Source organism: Nyctereutes procyonoides, unplaced genomic scaffold (assembly GCF_905146905.1).
Source record: "Nyctereutes procyonoides isolate TBG_1078 unplaced genomic scaffold, NYPRO_anot_genome, whole genome shotgun sequence".
Taxonomy (NCBI): Eukaryota; Metazoa; Chordata; class Mammalia; order Carnivora; family Canidae; genus Nyctereutes; species Nyctereutes procyonoides.
The window spans coordinates 28240822-28262200 of NW_026575020.1; the positions used below are offsets into that span (position 1 = coordinate 28240822).

Consider the following 21379-nt stretch of genomic DNA (forward strand, 5'->3'; position numbering starts at 1 on the left):
AGATGGTCCCTTCAAACAGACTGTAGTCTGTTCTAAATAGACCAAAGCACACTACACTGTCTTTTACCGCAGCCCAAGGCAATTTTCCATACCCTGCTACAATCCCCTGTACTAGAATCTCCTGGGCTATAAAGCCATCCTATTACAGGTACAAATGGGAAGTCGACCTACTTACTTGCTGACTCCAAAACACATACCTATGATGACCACTGTGTGGGAAGGCACTAATGGCCCTGAAATCCTGCCCCTATCACTCTGTGGTATTGGTGATGTCCTGTCATCATCATCCTATGTGCTTCACATCTGCTTAAGTGGCTACTACTGCCTAGGAAATGTAGATTTGACAAGAAGAAAAATATGGGCAAAAAAAGGAGAGAACCAAGGAAACTAATGATGAGCTCTGGAATTCCCCTAGGAAAGCTTTGGAATGATTCTGTAACTGTACAAGACGGTAATGAAATGAAAGACAGAATGAAGGGAGCTGGATGAAATAAGGGTCCAAGTGTGTCAGGGAGACAATCTGAGAGTGAGGGTTTCTGGAGGAGAAGCAAATTGAAATGTAAGCTATCAGGGCACCTGGATGGCTCAATTGGTTAAGCGTCTTCAGGTCAGGTCATGATCCCAGGGTCCTGGGATCGAGCCCCAAGTCAGGCTCCCTGCTCAGTGGGGAACCAGCTTCTCCTTCTTCCTTTGATTGCTACTCTGCCTACCTGTGTGCGCTCGCTATCTCTGTCAAATAAATAAATAAAATCTTAAAAAAAAAAAAAAGGAAATGTAAGCTATCTGATCACCTTATTTTAGGATCATTGATGGATCTGTCTTTGCAGAGAACAAATGCAGCCAAAAACCAATGAAAACATGCATAGGAGAGATGTTAAGTAGAAGCCATTTCCTTCCTACTCTCTTGAGAGCATTCCTAAACCCTCCAAAATGAAGATCAGCACAAGAACCTTAGGAGTGTCACAAGGATTACTGTTCTGACATCTACTGAACTATTTGGAGGATGTTATTCCCAATGACCTTAAAAGAAAAGACTCCAGAGTATGAAAATCAGTGAGCTTAAGAGGCCACTTTGAGATCCACCAAACCACCACACCTTGCCAATCTCTCAACCACAGTATCTACTCAGTAAATGTTAGGCAGCTATATGAGAAACTGGAAAGGAAGGTGGTAAATTCTCATTCCACTTTTCCAGCACTTGGCTCTGACAGCTATGAGGTGGGACTACCCTCAGTGGTGGTCAGGCCAAGTTTTGCTCTGTCCAACAGAGGCCCTAGCCCTCAAACCACCACCATGTCTTGTGGTCAGGCCCCAGGACAGCAAAGATCCTCCTTTATGTTTAAACATGCATTCCAGAAACAACCAGCTGCTGATCGTGATTGCAGAGAGAGTGCAGAAAGGGAATCTAATCTCTACCATGCTGGCTGCTCTGGCCTATACCAGATTCCTCAGTGGTGCCCACAGCTATAAAGGAACTTGTTTACCTAGCCAATCAGATTCAATAGATTATTTGGTCATATGTGCTCTCCCTGGGAAGAACAGTCTGAAAAGAAAAAGTAAATTTGTTCAATGTCCCAACCCCCTCTGCCTCTCTGTAGCCTTGGAGGTGAAGCCTAGCTGGGGATGGCTGTAGCTTGGACCACGTGCCCAGCTGCACATTGAATCCTTGCCCAAAGATGGGCAGCAGCTTGCATATGCCAGCAATGGGCCATTTGCTACAGTATCCAAAGAGAAAACAGACTCAGCACCTCAAGCAAATGAGGCTCAGCACTTCCTGTGTGAGCCTTCCATTTCCTCAGCCAAACAAAAGCCAAAGGGAGTGGGAGAGGGAGGAGGGATCGAGGGAGACGGGTCACAGAAGAGAGTTAACAGAACTGATGGCCAGAATATGGACAAACGGGCTGGGTGGACCATATCTAAGAGACCTGTGGTTGTGAGGTGAGGTGACCCAGGGAAGGCCCAAGCTCCAGGGACAGATGGTCTGCCTCCCCACCCCAAGAGGAAGGGAGGAACACTCTGTGACCCCTGTGCAGGCTCAGAAGCAGTGGCTTCAGATACTTGGAGAGGAGACCTTCCTTGTCAGTTTCTTTCCAAATCTGCAAATTGCCTAGTCGGCATTATAGATTAACAGCCTGAAAAGTTTGAGGCTGTCCATGTTAACTCTTTAGGGAACACTGCCAGAAAACAGCTGCCCCTAAGCCAGCAGATCAGTCCATTCCTTTGTGTGGCCCCAGCTGCCTAGCTGAGGGCTCAACCGTGGCTCCTAAAGCCTCAGCCTAGGAGGGTTCACGGGAGGATGCAGAAAACTGTTTGATGCCGTGAGCATCACCCACACTTACAGAGCTAGAGCTGAGAGGGAATGGGGAGAGAGGGCTTGACAGTCCAGGGGAGCTTCTTGGCATGAGGAACAGGGAAGAAATTTGAGGAAGAAAAGGGGGAAAGAGGCAGACAGTCCCCTGGCCCAGAGAAGTGCTATCGGCAGCAGCCTAGGTCCCCATACTCTGCCCTCCAGTATGTGCCCCTCCCAGGGGAGAGCACCAAAGAAGAATGATGAAATGCTGGGCATCTCAAACACACATACATATACCCCACAGAGCCTAAAGGAGCTGAGGACACTGCACCTGCCAGATACCACAAAACAGCACGGGGTGGGGGGGGAGGGGGTAGAGGCGAGAGAAAGAGCAAGGTAAAGGGGAAAGAGACAGAAACAGGAAGAGAGAGGCAGAGGGAAGGAGAGAGATGGAAAATCAACAGAGTTGACCAGAGATGGGCGCCAAAATGCATACATATTAAGAAACTATAGTGCAAACATGGAACACACACACACAGTGACACTAACACAAGAATGGGATGCATATAGACCAGGAGTCAGCAAATATTCTGCAAAGGGCTAGAAAGTAAACATTTTAGGCTCTGCAAACTGTAACATCTCTATTGTGACTACTCGGCTCTACTGCTGCAGTGTGAAAGCAGCCATAGACAAAGTGTAAACAAATAAGCCCAGCTGTGCTCCAATATGACCTCACGGACACTGAAATTTGACTTTCTTAATGATTTTCACAAGTCATGAAATATTATTCTTTTGATTTTTTAAAAACCATTTAAAAATGTAAACCATTCTTAGCTCCTGGGCCATAGTTTGCTGACCCGATACAGATACACACAAACATCAGAGGCAGGCAGACAGGCAGTAACACACCAAGATACGCAGAGGCAGGCAGGCCTAGGTGACACAGGCAGGGAGAGACAGATGAGGCAGGCAGAGGTAGGTCAATACAGGCAGACTGACATACACAATACTTCCCTTTCCAATAGTGAGATGCAGACTGGCACAAAGTGACAGTGTCCATGGTCATGGACAAACGTGGACACGGATAGTCAAGAACATACATATACACCCCTATAGGACTCAGTCCCACACAAAGAGACATGGATAGGGCCAAAGCACACACGGACTGACATGGACCCAGAATCAGAGAGAGACACAGACAGACAAGGATATGGACAGAGACACAAACTGAAACAGACCCCCCATGGAGACACATGAAGGTTGCAAAAAGATCCCTACACCCAAGGATAGAAAGAGACATAGACACAGATATGGACACAGCACACAGAAACACATGGACACATATACATGGACAGACACAAACAGGTACACCAAAGATCCTTAGATAAATCCCTAGACAGACACACACAGACCTTCTGACACAGAGAGACAACCACAGCCAAAGAGGCACACACAGAGGTAGAACCTACACACAGATATGGACGTAAGAAACAGCCATGTGTGGTGAGCACTTGGGTGGCTCAAATGGCTGAGCATCCGACTCCTGGTTTCGGCTCAGGGTCCTGGGGTGGAGCACAGAGTTGGGCTCCCCACTCAGCAGGGAGTCTGCTTGTCTCCTCTCCCTTTGTCCCTCCCCCCACTCACACACACTCTCAAATCAATCGATCAATCAATCAATCAATCAATCTAGAAAGAGGCAAGCAAGCAAGCCATGCATGGTTAACATCTATGTAAATATAATATGCCACTGAATTGTATATTTAAAAATGGTTAGGATGACAAATTTTGTTACGTATATATTTTACCAGAATTTAAAAAAGAAAAAAAAAGTCACATAAACATATAAACAGATCTATACAAACACACCCAGGCAGACACAGGTACCCCTAGACCAACAAACCCCATATCTAAAATGCTCTGACAGAGAGCACACTGACTCACAGAGATGGGGAGATGGAAAATGGAGTGGAAGAGAGAGGTGTGCACATTTACCCTCCTCACACATTTCAGTGTGTGAGAGGAAGGCCCAAGCAGAGTGCAGAAGGCAGCACAAGCAGCAGCAGGACGCACCCTGAAGGATGCATGGAGATTAACTAAAAGGTAGAGTAGGAGACAAGGCCTTCCCCTCACACCAACGGGTGCCCAGACAGGCAGCTGCAGAGACGATGGGACAAGCAGCATGAAGTGCGAGCAAGGGAGCAAGAGCAAGGACAAAGGACAAAACAGAGCAAACTATGGAATGACAGAGAAGGACAGAGGAGGAGGAACAGACCAGACAGCAGGGAAAAACAGCTGAGATCATCAGAGGACAAGGACGGTGTTGAAGGAAGTGAAAAAGCTAAGTTTAAATGAGGAGGGAAGAGAGGAACAAGCAGGCGGCAGGTAGGAAAAACAAAGAGGACCAGGAAGGAGGCTGTGGGAGCACAGGTGGGCTGAGGCCAGCAGCACCAACTCACTGTGAGGGCAGGTCCAGGGATGTGGGCGGAGGATTCCAGGTGTCTGGGTAGCCAAGCATCCAATCTGACCAGACTTTCACACTGGGGAGCAGTTCCTTCAGGTCCGGGACGAAGGAAGACACCTTGATGTCATCTTGGTCATCCTCGTCCTCAGGGGAGGACAGATGAGCTGCAGAGGCAAAGGGTGAGAGCTGGGCCTAGGTCTGCTGTGGCCCAGGAGTGAGGCCTGGGGCGCTGGGACGGCAGCAAGCTCTTAGGGAAGGGAGACCAAGTCCACAGGAAGGCTGGACCCAGAGGCGGAGGACAGGTGCCAGCACCTAAGAGGATTCTGAAAAGCAGGACAAAGAGAGAACCAGTGCACTGGGTCTGCCCCCTGCAGACAGCTCTTTCTGCTCCACCTGTGGCCTGGCCGAAGTCGCCACTCAGGCCTCTGGCCACCACCCCCCTCTTTAGCTTTCCTTCAGCATGGCACTGAGATGGCACTAGAGTTCCCGCCAAAATAACCCGAATTTGACCATGAGGAAATATCAGAGAAACCCAAACTGGGGGACATTCAACAAAATAAGTGGCGTATGCATGTATGCTTCAAAAATGTCAAGGTCATGAAAGACAGAGAAAGACTTGAGAAACCACTGAAGAAACCATTCAGGGCAAGATTGCAGGAAACTAAAGGGACACAGCACCTAAATTGCAATGCTTGATCCTGGTGTGGGTCCTAGACCAGAAAATGACTTTTTTTTTTAGGACAATAGGTACAAACTCAGTAAAGTCTGCAGATTCAACAACAGTACTTTTATCAATGTTGGCCTCCTGATTTTGATAACTGTGCTGTCATGTAAGGGAATGTCCTTGTTATTTGGAAATATTTAGTCAACTATTTGGGGGGTAAAGGGCTACCATGTCTACAACTCACAGTCAAATGGTTCAGAACAAAAATAAGCATAAGTATATGCATGTGTAGGGAAAGAGAACTTAAAGCAACTACAGTAAAATGTTAACAAATGGGGAATCTGGGTGAAGGGTATGTAAGAGTTCTTTGTATTATTCTTGCAACATTCCTGTAAGTTTGAAATTGTTTCAAAATAAAAAGTTACCTCAACCCTCCCTCCACAATATGGCAGCTGCAGTCTGGAGGCATTCACAAAGTTGAAGTGGCAAGGAGACAATAGAGGGGCCTCTATACTCACCAATATTGGTCTAGGACCTAAGAGAAAGGGGCAACCTTTAGCCCTACTTTACCCGGCTCAGCAGGCAGGATTAGATTTCTAAAGGCAACCTTAATGCATACGGGGATGCGGAGCAACTCAAAGGTTAAAAAACAGCCCCTGATCTGGTTCAGTGAGTTGTCCAAGGTGGCTGGTCCACAGTGGTTACAACACCCGCCAGTACCGAAGAGGGACACAGAGATAGAGGGGGGAAACCAAAATATCAATTATGAGCAAAAAAGGAAATGCTCTTTGCTGGTTTTCTAATGTTGCAGGAACCCGCAGTAGCTCATAGGTACAGTGAAAATCTCAACTATTAGAGAAAAGGGGGAGGGATAGTCCCCCCAAGGACAGAGGGCCACAGAGGTAAATGGAATGCAAGAGGAGCTAGGGCTGGTTAGGTGGGCAGAGGAAGGTGGGGTACTGGGAAGAGGAAGAACGTCAAGTAGAGGGAAGAGATGCTGAGAAGGCAAGGTGGCATTGTGAACTTGTCTGCACGGGACCCAGGCAGGGAAAAGGCCAGCAGTTTGGGGGTTCCTCATCTGCTTACCTTTGGCAGACTCCTTAAGTAAGTAGGTGCAGCGCCGCACCAGGAGAGAAAACATGGCCAAGCCCAGTGCTGTGGCTTGCTCCTGGATCACAGAGCGACACTCCTCCGAGAAGCAGTCTGAAAAGAGGCAAATGAAATTCTATCAGTGCCCTCTTCTCTACCTTACTAGGTGCAAGTCCTTGGTCAGGTCACTGAACTCCCTTTCCTCATCTAAGACTGGAGGTACTACTATTCCTTCTCTCAAAGTGTAATCATAAGGTGAAATAAAATAATGCACATGAAGCACTTACCACAATGGCTAGTGTATGGGTAAGTACTTGATAACATTATCATAGGGATCCCCTGTGTAAATTCTGCATCACTTCCCCAGGACCAGGCACTCCACGGTGGACAGTTTGAGCCAGAACTATATGCTCTCTGTATCTAGTTGGCTACTAGTAATGTTAAACTATAGTAACAAGAAGTCATGTTTAACTAACTCAGTCTCCCTAATATATAGGTAGCAGGAGTACAAACATCAATTAAAATCACAAAAATACAAATTTATCTTCTTGAATCACTAACTTTTCGTTCCATCTTTACCTCCTGTCACTCCTCCACTTACAAATAACCTATTTTCACTGAATGAGCTACTTTTACATAGGAGAATGGGCACATAATAAGCACTTAACCAGTGGTACTTTTTACCTTCACAAATTCTTTCCCCTAGGGCTAGAAAATAAATCTGGCTCTCAATACCAGCACCGTCTCCTCCTCACTTTCTCTGCCTGGCTAACTTCCTTCTGGCTGCAGGTCAGCGAAAGAAGCTACCTTGGTGGTGGCCACAGCTGTTCTTTGGCAGAAACTACAATATATACTCTCAAAACGCTGTCTCTACCCACTCCTTGTCAGTGGCCCGCTCTAATAGCCACTTGATCCAGACTTGAGAGGAATTGATGACAGAGGGCAGCAGTCCAACTGCAGCCTCAGAGAAGGAGATACCCAATATGTACAGGAGATGGAATCAGGTGCCCGATCACTTGCTCTGACATCAACTAATATGTTAATTCCCTCCTTCCCACAGGAGAACGAACCCTCAGAATCTCCACGGGTTAAAAGGATAATTAGCCATATGTTTGATCTCTGTGCCTGTTTGTATGTTAACCTCAACAGCTAGAGGAAAGCCCTCCTGCCTCTCTCCTCATTGACGCTAATCTTGTCAATAGGGCCTAATTGAAGTCTTTACTCCAGGAGATGCTCACAACCACAATTATTCCTAACCGCCTTGGCCGCAGTAGCAAACATGACTGGAGTATACAAAGCCAGCCCCAAACCACTTTAGAGAGCCCTAGGAGTGAGAAGGAACAGGCTGCTGCTCAGAAGGTCCCAACATATGAATAGCATCAGTATAGCAAAGTATTCGTCTGTTGTGGCTTTCCTGCCATCCTTCCAGATGCCCACTGGTCCCAAATGTCACCCTCTAACTTTCCAACTCAATTGTGGCAAGCAGTAAGGAAGTGGTAACAATCTATGTGATTAGAATAGGTCACCACTCTCCTTCTTCTGGTAAGGCCCTAAACCTCTGCTAGAGAGACAAGATACAAGCATCCAAGAACCAAGAGGGGAAAGGGTAGAAAGCAGGGAAGGGGAGGATGTGTATGCCATCAAAAGAAAAATGGCAACTTTTCCCCTGCACACCTTACTATGGGCAGCATCACTGTCTGTACTGCCCCAGCTCAGACCAGGCCTTGCCAAGCGATGCCAGCAGCCTGCTTCTAATTAGCAATGAGGCCAGCCCAGAATGGGGGAGTAAGTCCAAAAAAGAAAAAGCTAGAATAGGATAAGGGAGGCCACATCCTGGTAGCTGACATTAGTGACCCCTTATCAACTGGGAATCTTGGGCATTAGTTACCTGCACACAGAAGGCCCTGAGAAGGCCCTTGAGGTGACTTAGCTCAAGGAGATTGGCATTTTGAGAAGCCCAAAACTACAATAAGATACTCTCAGTAACCTGAATATGGATAAGATGGGGCAAAGGGAGATTAGTTCCACCAAGCCCATTTCTATTTTTATGACAAATGGCAATCTTAGGTGAGGCTACTTCCCAGAGTGCAAAGCTGTGACCAGGGTTCAAAGGGGAGAATGAACTGCTTAAAAACAATGACACCTGTGGCCTCTGCAGAGTTCAGGTTGATTCCCTTTCCTTTCTCCCTCCTTTCCCTTTCCTTTCTCCTCTCCTCTCCTCTCCTCTCCTCTCCTCTCCTCTCCTCTCCTCTCCTCTCCTCTCCTCTCCTCTCCTCTCCTCTCCTCTCTCCTTTCTCTTAAAGATTTATTTATCTAAGAAAGAGAGAGAGCACGCATGCGAGCATGCAGGCAGAGAGGGGCAGAGGGAGAGAGTCCCAAGCAAACTCCAAGGAGGACGATGTGGGGCTTGATCCCATGACTGTGAGATCATGACCTGAGCCAAAACCAAGAGTCTGACGCTTAACCAATTGCACTACTCAGGCGCCCCCAGGTTGGCTCCTTTTTTTAAGCCTCCTGTGATAAGGTCTGGGAGCCAGGCAGGGTAGTAACAACTGGAGCCTCTTTGCTTTAAGTGTGGAAGGACTCAACTATGTCTCAGCAGCAGCTGAAAAGGCAGCTTCATGAATGTTCCATTCTTAGCCACAGTTATGTCACCTCAAACCTTTACCTCCTCCCGTCTCTCTATTCCTGGCGGGGGTCTAGAGATGTGCAAGCACTAAGTCATTCTGCCTGATCGAGCAGGTGGTGTATCACAGCTTTACGGGGATTAGAATGCCTGGGTCTCAGTCTGCCTTCTGACCACATCATAGGGAGTACTTTCCAGGAGCCCTTCCCTTGTCCATGCTCAGCGGTACCACAAGCACATACTGAACATCTATAGTGTGTCTCACCCTGTGCTGGGTATTATGGAGAACACAGCTACAAATAAAACAGAGTCCCTGCAACCTTAGGACCTTTCAATTGGATGGAAAAAACTGCTATTTACCTAAGTAACCATGGTAACTCAGACCCAGTGCCTCCAGTGAGTACAGCATTAAGTGTTATGGCATCTTTGGAGATATTCTTTGCCTCACTTTGGTTTCTGTAGGCTAGAAGCCATAAGATGCCACTCCTTGAAAAGTATTCACTTTCATATAAGTAAGTTGGAAAACAACATCCAAATTCCCAGAGTCCACCCACTCTGGGGCTAGAGCTAGGAAACTGGCCCTAGTCTGACAAATGCCCATATATATCCCTAGAGTTGGGCTGGGTCGGACCAACAAATGATGTGGGGTGGGGAAGGAAAAAGCATTGTTTGCCTTGGTATTTGCCTGGGTTCCTCTGGCTTTGTGTCAGGTAGCAGGAGCCTGACATGAGCTGAGGAACTCATTAACACTGTGAAACAGCCTTTCCCCTTCTTTCCAAAAGCAGGCTTGCTCAAGGGTTTAGGGGGATGGTTTTGGCTAGGCAAGTCAGATGGAAATATTTCTTACCAAGAAAGTCACCTGAGGTCTGAACTTGATTCTGCGCTTTCCCACATGCTCTCAGATGGCCAGGTGACCAGAGCTCCCACTATTCCTATGCCCAAATACCTACTCAGGCAGAAATATTCTTCTCACTCCTATCTAATGGGGAGACTTTCTCATTTTTCTGAGAACATATTCATGGAAAACATAAACCAACTGTCGTCAAAGTTGTATGAAATCAGGAAACGGAGCGGCTGGGAGAAGGCTGCCATGTGGCCGGATGTTATGTATTTCTAATTAGTGCTATACATCTTTCAACAGCAAGTGTCCTTCTGCTGGGAAACACAACACACTGCCCTTGTTATTGTAACTGTCAGAGAAGTGCTTAAACAGATAATCTCCAGGAAAAGTGATAAACACGTCCCCTCTCCCACCAGTGTATGCGAGACGGTGCTGCCAAAGCAAAGCTGTGCTTGACGGCTCCAGGATGGCAAAGTAACCTCCTGCAGGAAATGGGAATGAGGCAGGAGGAGGGAGAGGGGGCAGGGAGGGGAGAGGAGGCAGGCCCACCTGCCTGGACCCTCTTTGTCTAGCCAAGGAACAGTGGTTCAGAACCCTCACTTCTGATTAACTCCTGGGTCAGGGAGAGAATTGGAGGCAACCAGTATCAGCAGGGATGAGGTTTGGCTGGACACAGAAAAATCTGGCAGCAATGAAACGAGCAGTTTCCCTGATGCACACAGCCTGCTTCCTGGCAAGAGGATGACAAGAGTGCTAAAGGGGAGACACAGGATGGATGACACAGAAGTCTGGTACCCTGACAGCAGCGGAGGGATTCAGAAGGCACTGGGGTCCACTAGCCATTCCAGGAGAGAGAACCAACTATTTGGTCAGCTGTTTCACTAACAGCTGGAGAAAAATGCAGGCAAGACCACTTTATTCACTGACTCCCTCCCCACCAGCTCCTCCCAAAGACAGGAAATGAATGGTCAGTCACCTCCAAACTAACACCACCTGGAGGCGATTTGTTGGCTCTTATCTTTCAGACATAAGGCTGCTTTCTCATGAGTCAGTCACCAGTCAGACACAGGGTTGGCATAGTTCCTGAGCAGCCCACCAAAACCTCCTTGTCTACAGGAAGTGGGCAGTGAGAGCATCTTTCAACTGCTGCTGTTTGGACTACAGAGTTCCCTATGGCAGTTACTGACTGAAGTGGGGTGGAAGAGGCAGTCATTGTATAAAAACCAGATAAAATCTCAGAGCAAAGGCAGAGATGTCCATGCCATCAAGGCATGACTGTATTCCCTGAGAAGTAAAATGAATGCGTCAGAAAAATCAGGCACCAATACACCCAAGCAAATTATTCATACATAAAGGCAGAACACAGACTGACAGAAGGCCGGCCATGAATGACATATCCCCAAAGAGGGTATAGCCACAACAAAACAGAGGAGCTTGTTTCAGAGGAGCCTGAAAGGTAGTGTTTCCTCTCTAAGAGCCCCTACTGTCATGCTTGCTACTCCTTTTGGATTTTCTAGGATTGTAAAACTCTGACTTCTTTTAGTGGGTAGATGTGAAGACAAAGGAAATCTCAGCCTAACAAAGTGATCTCTCTCATTAGTTCCAAAGTTATTTATTCATCCCAATGGTGGAGGGCATAATGGAAAATAGGATCCATCCGTAAGAAGATGATAATCTAATGAGGAAGACAGGAAGAATACACAGACTTAAATAACTACAATTCAAGGAAGATGGAAGTAAGATACTTTCTTTCACCAGAGGGGAAAAAAAATCATTTCCAGCTAGGGTATAGCAGAAAAGGTTTCACAGAAGAGACTACTCCTGAGCAAGGCTGCAAAAAACAGAGATGGAACTGGCAGGATGAAGGAGAGACTGAGTGTTGCTAAGGAGGCCATGCTGGTAGGAGCACACCAGGCACACTCCCACAGTCAAACAATGCACCAGTGTGCCATATGACAGGGACCACAAAGCACTGGGCCTGTGAAGTCAAAGCAAGGAACACAGACCTGACTCGGCAGGTAGTGAGGAGGGCACCCGCTCAAAATTTCCAAATGAAATACAGGTGAGTATTTTATAAAGATTAATCTAGTTAAAACATTTAGGATGGATTAGGGTAGCTGGAAAAATACAATAGGAAGGGAGTCTGGTTGGGAATCCAAGACGGCATGAACTCGTTTGAACAGAGATAGATTATATGTAGTGTACTTCATAAATTTTATAATGCCAAGTAAATGTAATATCTTTCTTACAGGAGCTAGAAGACGGAATGGACAGAAGTGTACAGATGTGAAAAATACTGCCGAAAGAAAATCAAGAGAAGGTAGAAATGATGCATGTGGGAGGTAAGGGATTCACTGAAAGGGGCCAAAGACTCTCACCAATAATCTCAGCAGGTTCAGAGGATCCTGAGACCTCAAAAAGGATAACACCTACCAAAGGGGGTCCAGGAAAGGGGCAGAAGTTTGGAATTGCAGAACACCTGGAGTGAGGGAGGTATGCATCCAGGAGTCCCTAGACTCCTACCCACTTGGCTCTGAGCCACTCCTGTCTTTCCAGAACAAAGACACCTTAGGGGGTCAGAAATATTTGAGGAAGACCTTGCATAAGGAGGCCTGGGAAGTCTGAACTGGCTCTCCCTGTGGAAGCCATTAGATATTCAGCACTTCATTTGTTTCCAATTCTTGCAAGAGTGCAGCTCCAGGCTGTGGGGTGAGAGGCTCCTCTCTGACGTAATCAGGAAGCAGCTGCAAAATTAAGGAATCCCTCATGACATCATAAAAAGAGTAGATGGTTTACTGGGGAAAGTATAAAAATTAATTACATATTCCCACATGAACCCCTTCCCCTAAATCTGTACACACTCCCTCCCACCCCCATGTATTCTCTCATCAACAACATCCCAAAGCCACCTTACTGAGCAGGATACAAAAGGGAAAACAAAACTCAGGAAGACAAAGTTTTTTGATGCACCCATGGTCTGCCCCATACATTTGGAACTTAGCAAGTGATACCTTGTCCTGGAATTTTTATACATATACCATGTTTCCCCAAAAGAATTATAAGCCCCTTGAAGACAAGAGCTATGTCAAGACTTCACATCCTAAAAAAAAAAAAAAAAAAAAAGACTTCACATCCTTGAAAATTAGCGCTATGAAGGGGTGAAGGGGTTCAAAACATGAATGCTGTTCACAACAGTAGGTACACTATGCCTCTCACTTGTGAATCCTAACCAAAAACAACATGATTCCACTGTGGCCTAAAAAAATAACTAAGATAAGTAAGACTTCTGTTAGGCACATAGAGAAGAGAGGGTGTGTGTGTGTGTGTATTTATGTGTGTGTATGTGAAATCTCAAAACTTTAAAAAAGATTTGCACAGGAGGTATTACTTTCCCTCTCTGACAGTTAAGGAAACAGAGAAGTTAAATGACTTGGGACACCTGGGTAGCTCAGCAGTTGAGTGTCTGCCTTCGGCTCAGGGTGTGATCCCAGGGTCTGGGATTGAGTCCACATCAGGTTCCCTGCAGGAGCCTACTTCTCCCTCTGCCTGTGTCTCTGCCTCTCTCTCTGTCTCTCATGAATAAATAAATGAAATTAAAAAAAAAGAAGTTAAATGACTCGCCCAAGGTCACAAAACCATTAAATGTCAGAGATGGGATTTGAATTCAAGTCTGTCAGCTCTTGAACCCATGCTATTCCCATACTTGGTTTTCAAATGCCTGTGATTCAAGCTACAAGCTCCAACTCTTCCTCTGCCCTTTATATGAACATGAAAACCTCAGAAACTCTCCATAGTTCTGCACAAAAAGCTCTAAGGTAACAAATATGTGGAATCTAAAATTAAAAACACTATACCATTTCGGGGCATCTGTGTGGCTCAGTCGGTTATAAGCATCTGCCTTTGGCTCAGGTCATGATCCCAGGATCCTGGGATTGAGCTCCATGTGGGGCTCCCTGCGCTCAGCTGGGAATCTGCTTCTCCTTCTCCTTCTGCATGGCTCCCCCTCCACTCCTAGACTTGTGAGTGCATGCTCTCTCTCTCTCAGATAATTAAAGTCTTTAAATAAACAAATTAATAAAAACACTATCCCATTTATAATACCAAAGAAAACAAAAAACCTACATATAAATATTAGATATTTTCAATATTAAATCTAACAAAATATGTACAGAATCTCTATGCTGAAAATTATAAAATACCAATGGAAGAAATCAAAGAAGACCTAAATAACTGGAGAGATTTACTATGTTCATAAGTTGGATGACTCAATATTGCAGAAAGCAATTCTCCTCACACAGACCTATAGGTTTAATGCAATTACTATCAAAATTTCAGCCAAGTTTCTTGTAGACAAAGACAAGCTTATTCTAAAATTTATATGGAAAGGCAAAGGGCCTAGGATGGTTAAAACCATTCTGAAACAGAATAACAAAGTGGGAAGAATCACTCTTCCCTATTTTAAGTCAAAGAAAGGAAAGCCTTTTCTTTTTCCTTAGAGATTTTATTTACTTATTCATGAGAGACACAGAGAGAGAGGCAGAGGGAGAAGCAGGCTCCATGCAGGGAGCCTGATGCAGGACTTGATTCTGAGACTGTGGGATCATGCCCTAAGCCAGAGGCAGCCACTCAACTGCTGAGCCACCCAGGTACCCCGAAAGGAGAGCCTTTTCAACAAATGGTGCTAGAGCAATTAGACATCCACAGGCCAAAAAGTGAACCCAGACATAAGTCTTGCACCTTATACAAAAATTAAGTGACAATGGATCAAAGACTTACATGTAAAACAGAAGACCATAAAACTTTTAGAAAAAAACTGAAGAAAGTCCTCAGGACCTAGGACCAGTGAAAAATTTTTGGACTTAATGCCAAAAGCACAATCTACAAAAGGAAAATTGAGATACTGAAGCTCATAAAAATTAAACACTTTTGTTCCGCAAAACAATGTAAGAGGATGAAAAGGCAAATTACAAATTGGGGCAATGTATTTGTAAACTACAAAGGACTGGTATCTAAATGATATAAGGAACTCTCAAAGCTCACTGGTGAGAAAAACAATCTAATTAGAAAATGGACAAAAGGGGATCCCTGGGTGGCGCAGTGGTTTAGCGCCTGCGTTTGGCCCAGGGCGCGATCCTGGAGACCAGGGATCGGGTCCCACGTCGGGCTCCCAGTGCATGGAGCCTGCTTCTCCCTCTGCCTGTGTCTCTGCCTTTCTCTCTCTCTCTGTGTGACTATCATAAAAAAATAAACAAATAAAAAAATAAGTCTTTAAAAAAAAGAAAATGGACAAAAGACAGAGCAGACATTTCATCATAAACAGATGAAATATAAGCGCATGAAAAGATGTTCAATATTGTTAGTCATTAGGGAAATGAAAGCTAAAAGTGCAAGACATCACTACACATCTATCAGAATAGCTAAAATAAAAAACAGTAACAACATAATACCAACAAGCTAGTGAGGATGCAGAGGAACAGGATCACACATCCCTAGCTGACTGGAATGTAAAAATGGCATAGTTATTCTGGAGAATAGTTTGGCGGTTTCTTCTAAAGCTAAAAATGGGGATCCCTGGGTGGCGCAGCGGTTTGGCGCCTGCCTTTGGCCCAGGGCGCGATCCTGGAGACCCGGGATCGAATCCCACGTCGGGCTCCCGGTGCATGGAGCCTGCTTCTCCCTCTGCCTCTCTCTCTCTCTGTCTCTCTCTGTCTCTCTCTCTCTCTCTCTCTGTGACTATCATAAATAAAAAAAATAAAAAAATAAATAAATAAAATAATAAACTTATTTAAAAAAATAAAGCTAAAAATGTACTTATGATATGATACAGCAATTATCTTGGGCATTTATCGCAGAGAAATGAAAACTTATGTGCGCAAAAATCTGTACACAAATGTTCATGGCAGCTTTATTCATAACGGCCTAAAACTGGAAACAACCCAAATGTCCTTCAATGGATGAACAGTTAAACAGACTGTGGAACATCCACGGCACAGAATACTACTCCACCATAAAAAGAAAAGTGATGTATACAATAACTTGGATAGACCTTCAAGGAATTATGTGGAGTAAAAAAAAAAAAGTCAATTTCAAGAGGTTACATATTATGTGACCCCATGTATAGAAAACTCTTGAAATAATGTAATTATAGAGACAGAACAGAGGTTAAGATCTGGGAACAGAAGGGGCCAGGGATGTTTCTAAAGAGGTAGCCTGAGGGAGCTTTGCAGTGAGGGAATAGTTCTGCTCCTGGACTGTGTAGCAGTTACATGAAGCTACCTGTGTGATAAAATTGGATAGAACTATACATACACACAAACGTGCAACTGTATAAATGTGTAACTGGCAAAATCTGAGTAGGGTCTGTGGATTGTACCAAAGTCAATTTCATCACATTGATGTTGCACTAAAGTTACACAAGATGCTAACATTAGGGAAGGAGGGATGAAGGGACAGGACCTCTCTGTGTATGTGTGTGTGTGTATATATATATATATATATATATTTACAACTTCCTGTGAATCTTTAATTCAAAATATGAAGTTCAAGACAAGTAAACTCCAAAAAGATCTAACCTAGGATTCCAGAAATGTTTCTCTTTTACAAAGAACAGGGCTACTTAGACATTTTGGGGACATTTTCCCAATTAGCTGATTATTCAGCACAGATCCTGCAGCCCCTATTCCCATCTTGTGCTGCCTGGACTGAGCTACTAGAGACTACTGTGGCATCTGGACTGAGCAAGAAATTGCCAGGGGCAACCAAAAGGGAAATAAGAAAAAAGAAGGGAAAGTTTACTGAAGACAGAACTTTTGTCTAAAGAATAAGGAGTAAAACAAGAGAACTTCATTATCAAGGCTGTGACTCATTGGATCAGTAAAATCCATGTCAAGCAGCACAAAGTGAAGGTGATGAGAAAGTGAAGAAAGATGACAAGAACAAATTGCAGAAGCTAAGTGATCTGTTTAAACATGTTCTTGCTGCTCAAAAAATAAGGCAAGGTATAAATCTCAAATCAGTGGTATGTGTTATCTTCAAACAAGGACAGTCAGGAGGAAAAAAGTTGCTTAAAACATGTTGCTTAGCACTGTTTTCTTCATAAATGAAACTCCTTATGCATTTTCAGCATGCAATGCTTTGGACTATTAGTCAAGATGTATATTAAGAAGTTTTCCTTTAATTGGAAATATTAGCTTCAATACCATGTGAAACTATCTCTTTGTCAACAAATCTGTAGACCAGAGTTTAAAGTTTAAAAAAAAAACAAAAACAAAACTTCATCAAAACAAACAAACACTTCTCTCCAAAAGACAAAAATGAAAAGAGAAGCCAAAGAGAAAATTTTCTTCCTGGGAGAAAGTATTTATAAAACACTTATCTGACAAAGGACTATCTAGAATATATAAAGAACTCTTTCAACTTAAAAAAGTGAGAAAAGAAGATATATGGATGGCAAATAAGTGCATGCTCAACATGTACTTCTGATAAAATTCTCAACATTATCAATCATTAGGGAAATCAAAGCCACAAATACAACTCCATATCCACTAGGATGGCTGTAACCCAAAGAGAACAAGTGTTGCTGAGGATATGGAGTACAGGGAGTTCTCACACACTTCTTTGGAAAACAATTGGGAAGTTTCTTAAAGAGTTAAAACAAAAAATAAGTTAAAACACTTATTTACCAAATGAGCTGGTTATACCAGTCCTAGGGATTTACTTAAGAAATATGAAATCATGAGTCCACACAAAGATTTACACTTGTATGTTTGTAGCAGTTTTATTCATAAAAGCCCCAAACTGGGGGAAAAAAAAAAAACTGTCCATCAATAAGAGAATAAACAAATTGTGGTATATCCATACAATGGAAGACTACTCAGCAACAAAAAGGAACAAATTACTGAATCGTTCAACAACATGGACAAATGTCAAAATCATTACTGTGGAGTAAAGAAGACTGACCAAAAGACAGAGACCGAGGGAAAGAAAATACTGTCAAATTTTAGAAAATGCAAACTCTTCTATAGTGACAGAAAGCAGTTCAGTGGTTGCCTAGGGATTAGGAGGAAAGGTTAGGAAAGAAAGGATTACAAAGGGGCACAAATAAATTTTTGTGAGTGAAGGATATGTTCACTATCTTGACTGTGGTGATGGTTTCACAAATGTATACATATGTGGAAAATTCAGCAAATTGTACACTCTACATATGTATAGTCTGATACAAATCAATTAGATCTCAATAAAACTGTTAAAAGTTTTTTTTTAAGAGAGGAATGACATTAAAAGGCCATCAATCTGACTCATCATTTAAGATTTTAATATCATAACTTAGAGGCTGATTTGATAAAGCTGGACATCTACTGAGTGCCTAATATAAATTTGACACTCAGAAAAACCTTGCAAACTAGCATGGATATTCACAGTTTATAGACAAGGAAACAAAGCCTCAGAGAGGATAAGTTAACTTTCTTCATCAAGGTCACACAAGCTGACAAATGGCTGAGTAGAGGATTCAAACCCTTGATCTGGTTGATTCCAAAGCTCTCTATACCATTACAACACAACTGCTACCTTCTGAATGTGAGAAAATGATCTCTAAAAGAGCTAGTAGGCCTTCTCCAGAAGACATCTTGGCTTACCTTCCACCTTATATGGAACTCTAGAGCCAAGAAGTATCCTGAGGACTTTATCAAAACATCTTGGCAAGACAGACAGCAAACCATTTCTGCTCTCTACAAGGAAAAATGAAAACACTCCTAAAGGAGTGCTTCGTTTTTTCCAGAAAATACCCATGCAATTTTAGAAATGGTACACCTATAGATTTCCTGGAGAAGGCAGGCAGGCAAAAAGGGAGGGAGGGAGGTGAGAGAGGAAGATAGAAGTGGAGTGGGGACAGAAAGAGAAGGAGGGAGGAAGGGCCAGCAGGCAACCAGTCAAAATATACTCTGGCCATTTCCACTTTAGTTGTGTCTCTGGATTGATATTTTTGTCACTCAGAATTTCCTGCCTGATTCCAGGGTTATTCAAATATACATCCCCTCTTAGGCAAGAAGAGCTGCTACAAGCAGAATGGCATACTGGCACCAGCTAAGTCCCTCAGGGATGGGGCCCAGGGGAAGAGGGCCTGCCATTCCAGCATCTCTTCTGAAGAGTTTTAAGTAAATCTTGAAGGACAGAGTTTCTGCTTCTACACTGATTACCACAGGTTTTGTGAGGCTTGCCTCTCTCACAATGTTTGGGGGAAGCAAAAGAGAAGTAAAAAAAAAAAAAAAAAAAAAAGAGTAGCAGCTTCTTAATTACATCAAGCAGGTAACTGTCCCTAGGGAATTCTATCAAGAGACCTGGGGTGTCTTGTGTCAGAAATTATTTAGGATTGTAGAGGAGAAGAGAAGTGAAGGAGGCTTCCTAAAAGTCATACCCAGAAGGAAACCTTTGCTGCAACAATGAGAAGGAATTAATACAGCCACAACCCTTCTGATGGAGTAGACAGGTTTGGCAGCTGATTTAGATAAACAGCTTGAAACCTGTCATTGTTAGTATGAAGCTTCAGCAACACTTTGGGTGTCCTAAAGTAAAAGTTAATGAGAGATAATGCCTGCAGACAACCTGATTCGAAGAAAGCTCCTCTGATAGGGCTGGCAGAAGGGCAGAGAAGTGCTCAGCTTCCATTTTAACAGATTAACTCAATTTGTTTTCATTTTATGGCTTCCTGAAGCATTTTTAAGAGTATGATAGAGGGACGCCTGGATGGCTCAGTGGTTGAGCGTCTGCCTTTGGCTCAGGTCGTGATCCCAGAGTCCCAGGATCAAGTCCATCGGGCTTCCTGCATTGGGCCTGCTTCTCCCTCTGCCTATGTCTCTGCCTCTCTCTCTGTGTCTCAAATGAATGAAAAAAAAAAAAAGTATGATAGAGTTTACAAACAATGCCAAAATAAGACAATTCTGAGAAAGGTAGGACACAGAGGTACCTAGGATAGGAAGGATCTCTTAGACTCCTTCTGAGAAGCTTCTAGAATGCAAAGATTAGAGCCATCAAACAAATCTTGAGGAGCCAGTATTAAGAAATGAGGTCAATGATTAGACATAATTCTTGGGTGGATTTCTTGTGAATATCCAAATCTGCACATTCATCCTGCTCTGCTCTAGCAACTCACTCTAAAAAGTTCCTCAAAGCTTTATAATCTAAGATCAATGCCCAAACTAGATTGAGCAAGCAATGACTTCATCCAACCCCATCCACTGCAGATGGTATAGTTTTAAAGTAGAATGGAGGTCAACAGAATAATAGCCAAATAAAGTAGTTAAGCCAAGGAAAGGTAGCATTTGATGAAGGTGACCAGAAATCCAATGAGGCACCAGCTAGTCCTCTGACTCAGAAGCTCTAGAAAGGATGTCCCCTTTAGTAAATAGCCCTTCCAAATTTGTAATCAGTTGGCTGATTGGTTAATTTGTCAACAATATAAACTGAAACCTATAAACATTATTTTAAACTAAATTTAATTGTTTTTTTTTACATTTATGCTTTTATGCCTCACCCCACAAAAGACTTTTGACAACTTAGAGCAAAATCATCTACTATTAAATAACATTAAAGTAGAAGTAGAAAATTAAGATGGAAGAAAAAGGAAAATACAAACATGCCTATCATGTGCCATGAGTGAACTTAAAATTTACCTCTGATTTTCCTGGCCGCCAAAGCAAAAATGGAAACACCAACAATTGTACAGTTGCCATTATTGGGAAAGGAGAAATAGATCAGTTACTTAGAAAAAACAAATTTTTTCTCAGCACTGAGTTCTAAAATCATTCTTTTTTTTAAAGATTTTATTTATTTATTTATTCGAGAGAGAGAGAGAGAGAGAGAGGGAGAGAGAGAGAGAGAGAGAGAGAGAGAGGCAGAGGGAGAAGCAGGCTCCCTACAAGGAGCCCAATGTGGGACTCGATCCCAGACCCTGGGATCACGCCCTGGACCAAAGGCAGATGCTCAACTGCTGAGCCACCCAGGCGTCCCTAAAATCATTCTTTTAACATGGATTCTATGCAAGGGATACTGTATGAAAAAAATGAAGAATAATTTTGAAAGGTCTTTATAGCACATGGCTTTATACTACATACTGTTAAAAAATGCCCAAGAAAAAATATCCTTAAGTTATTTACATATCACTATATAACAATGTTTTACCAAAAGCACAGATACAGGAATATTTTATATACTGATAGTATATAGTACTTAAAGAAAATCCTTAAAACTCAGTTAAAATAATAACTAAGTTAGGAGACGATGATTCTTATTTCAAAACAATCCATATAGGGTTTCTTTAAGTGGACAGACCCCTGATGTCCAATGCATTTGTTTGCCCAACATTTAGTCTGATAGAAAGACTGTGAGAGTCACAGAAACCCAAGTATAAG

General features: G+C 43.5%; 1 protein-coding gene across 3 annotated transcripts in view; it reads right to left on the minus strand.

Moving 5' to 3' along the window:
- SMG6 (SMG6 nonsense mediated mRNA decay factor) overlaps positions 1 to 21379 on the minus strand; it is a 238147-nt gene that overhangs the window by 127149 nt on the left and 89619 nt on the right. For all 3 annotated transcript variants that reach the window (XM_055325373.1, XM_055325365.1, XM_055325355.1), the window contains 2 exons: positions 6502 to 6618; positions 4747 to 4915 (listed from right to left, as the gene is read on the minus strand). In XM_055325373.1, the coding sequence (XP_055181348.1) occupies positions 4747 to 4915; positions 6502 to 6618 (286 nt within the window). The remainder of the gene's footprint in view (positions 1 to 4746; positions 4916 to 6501; positions 6619 to 21379) is intronic.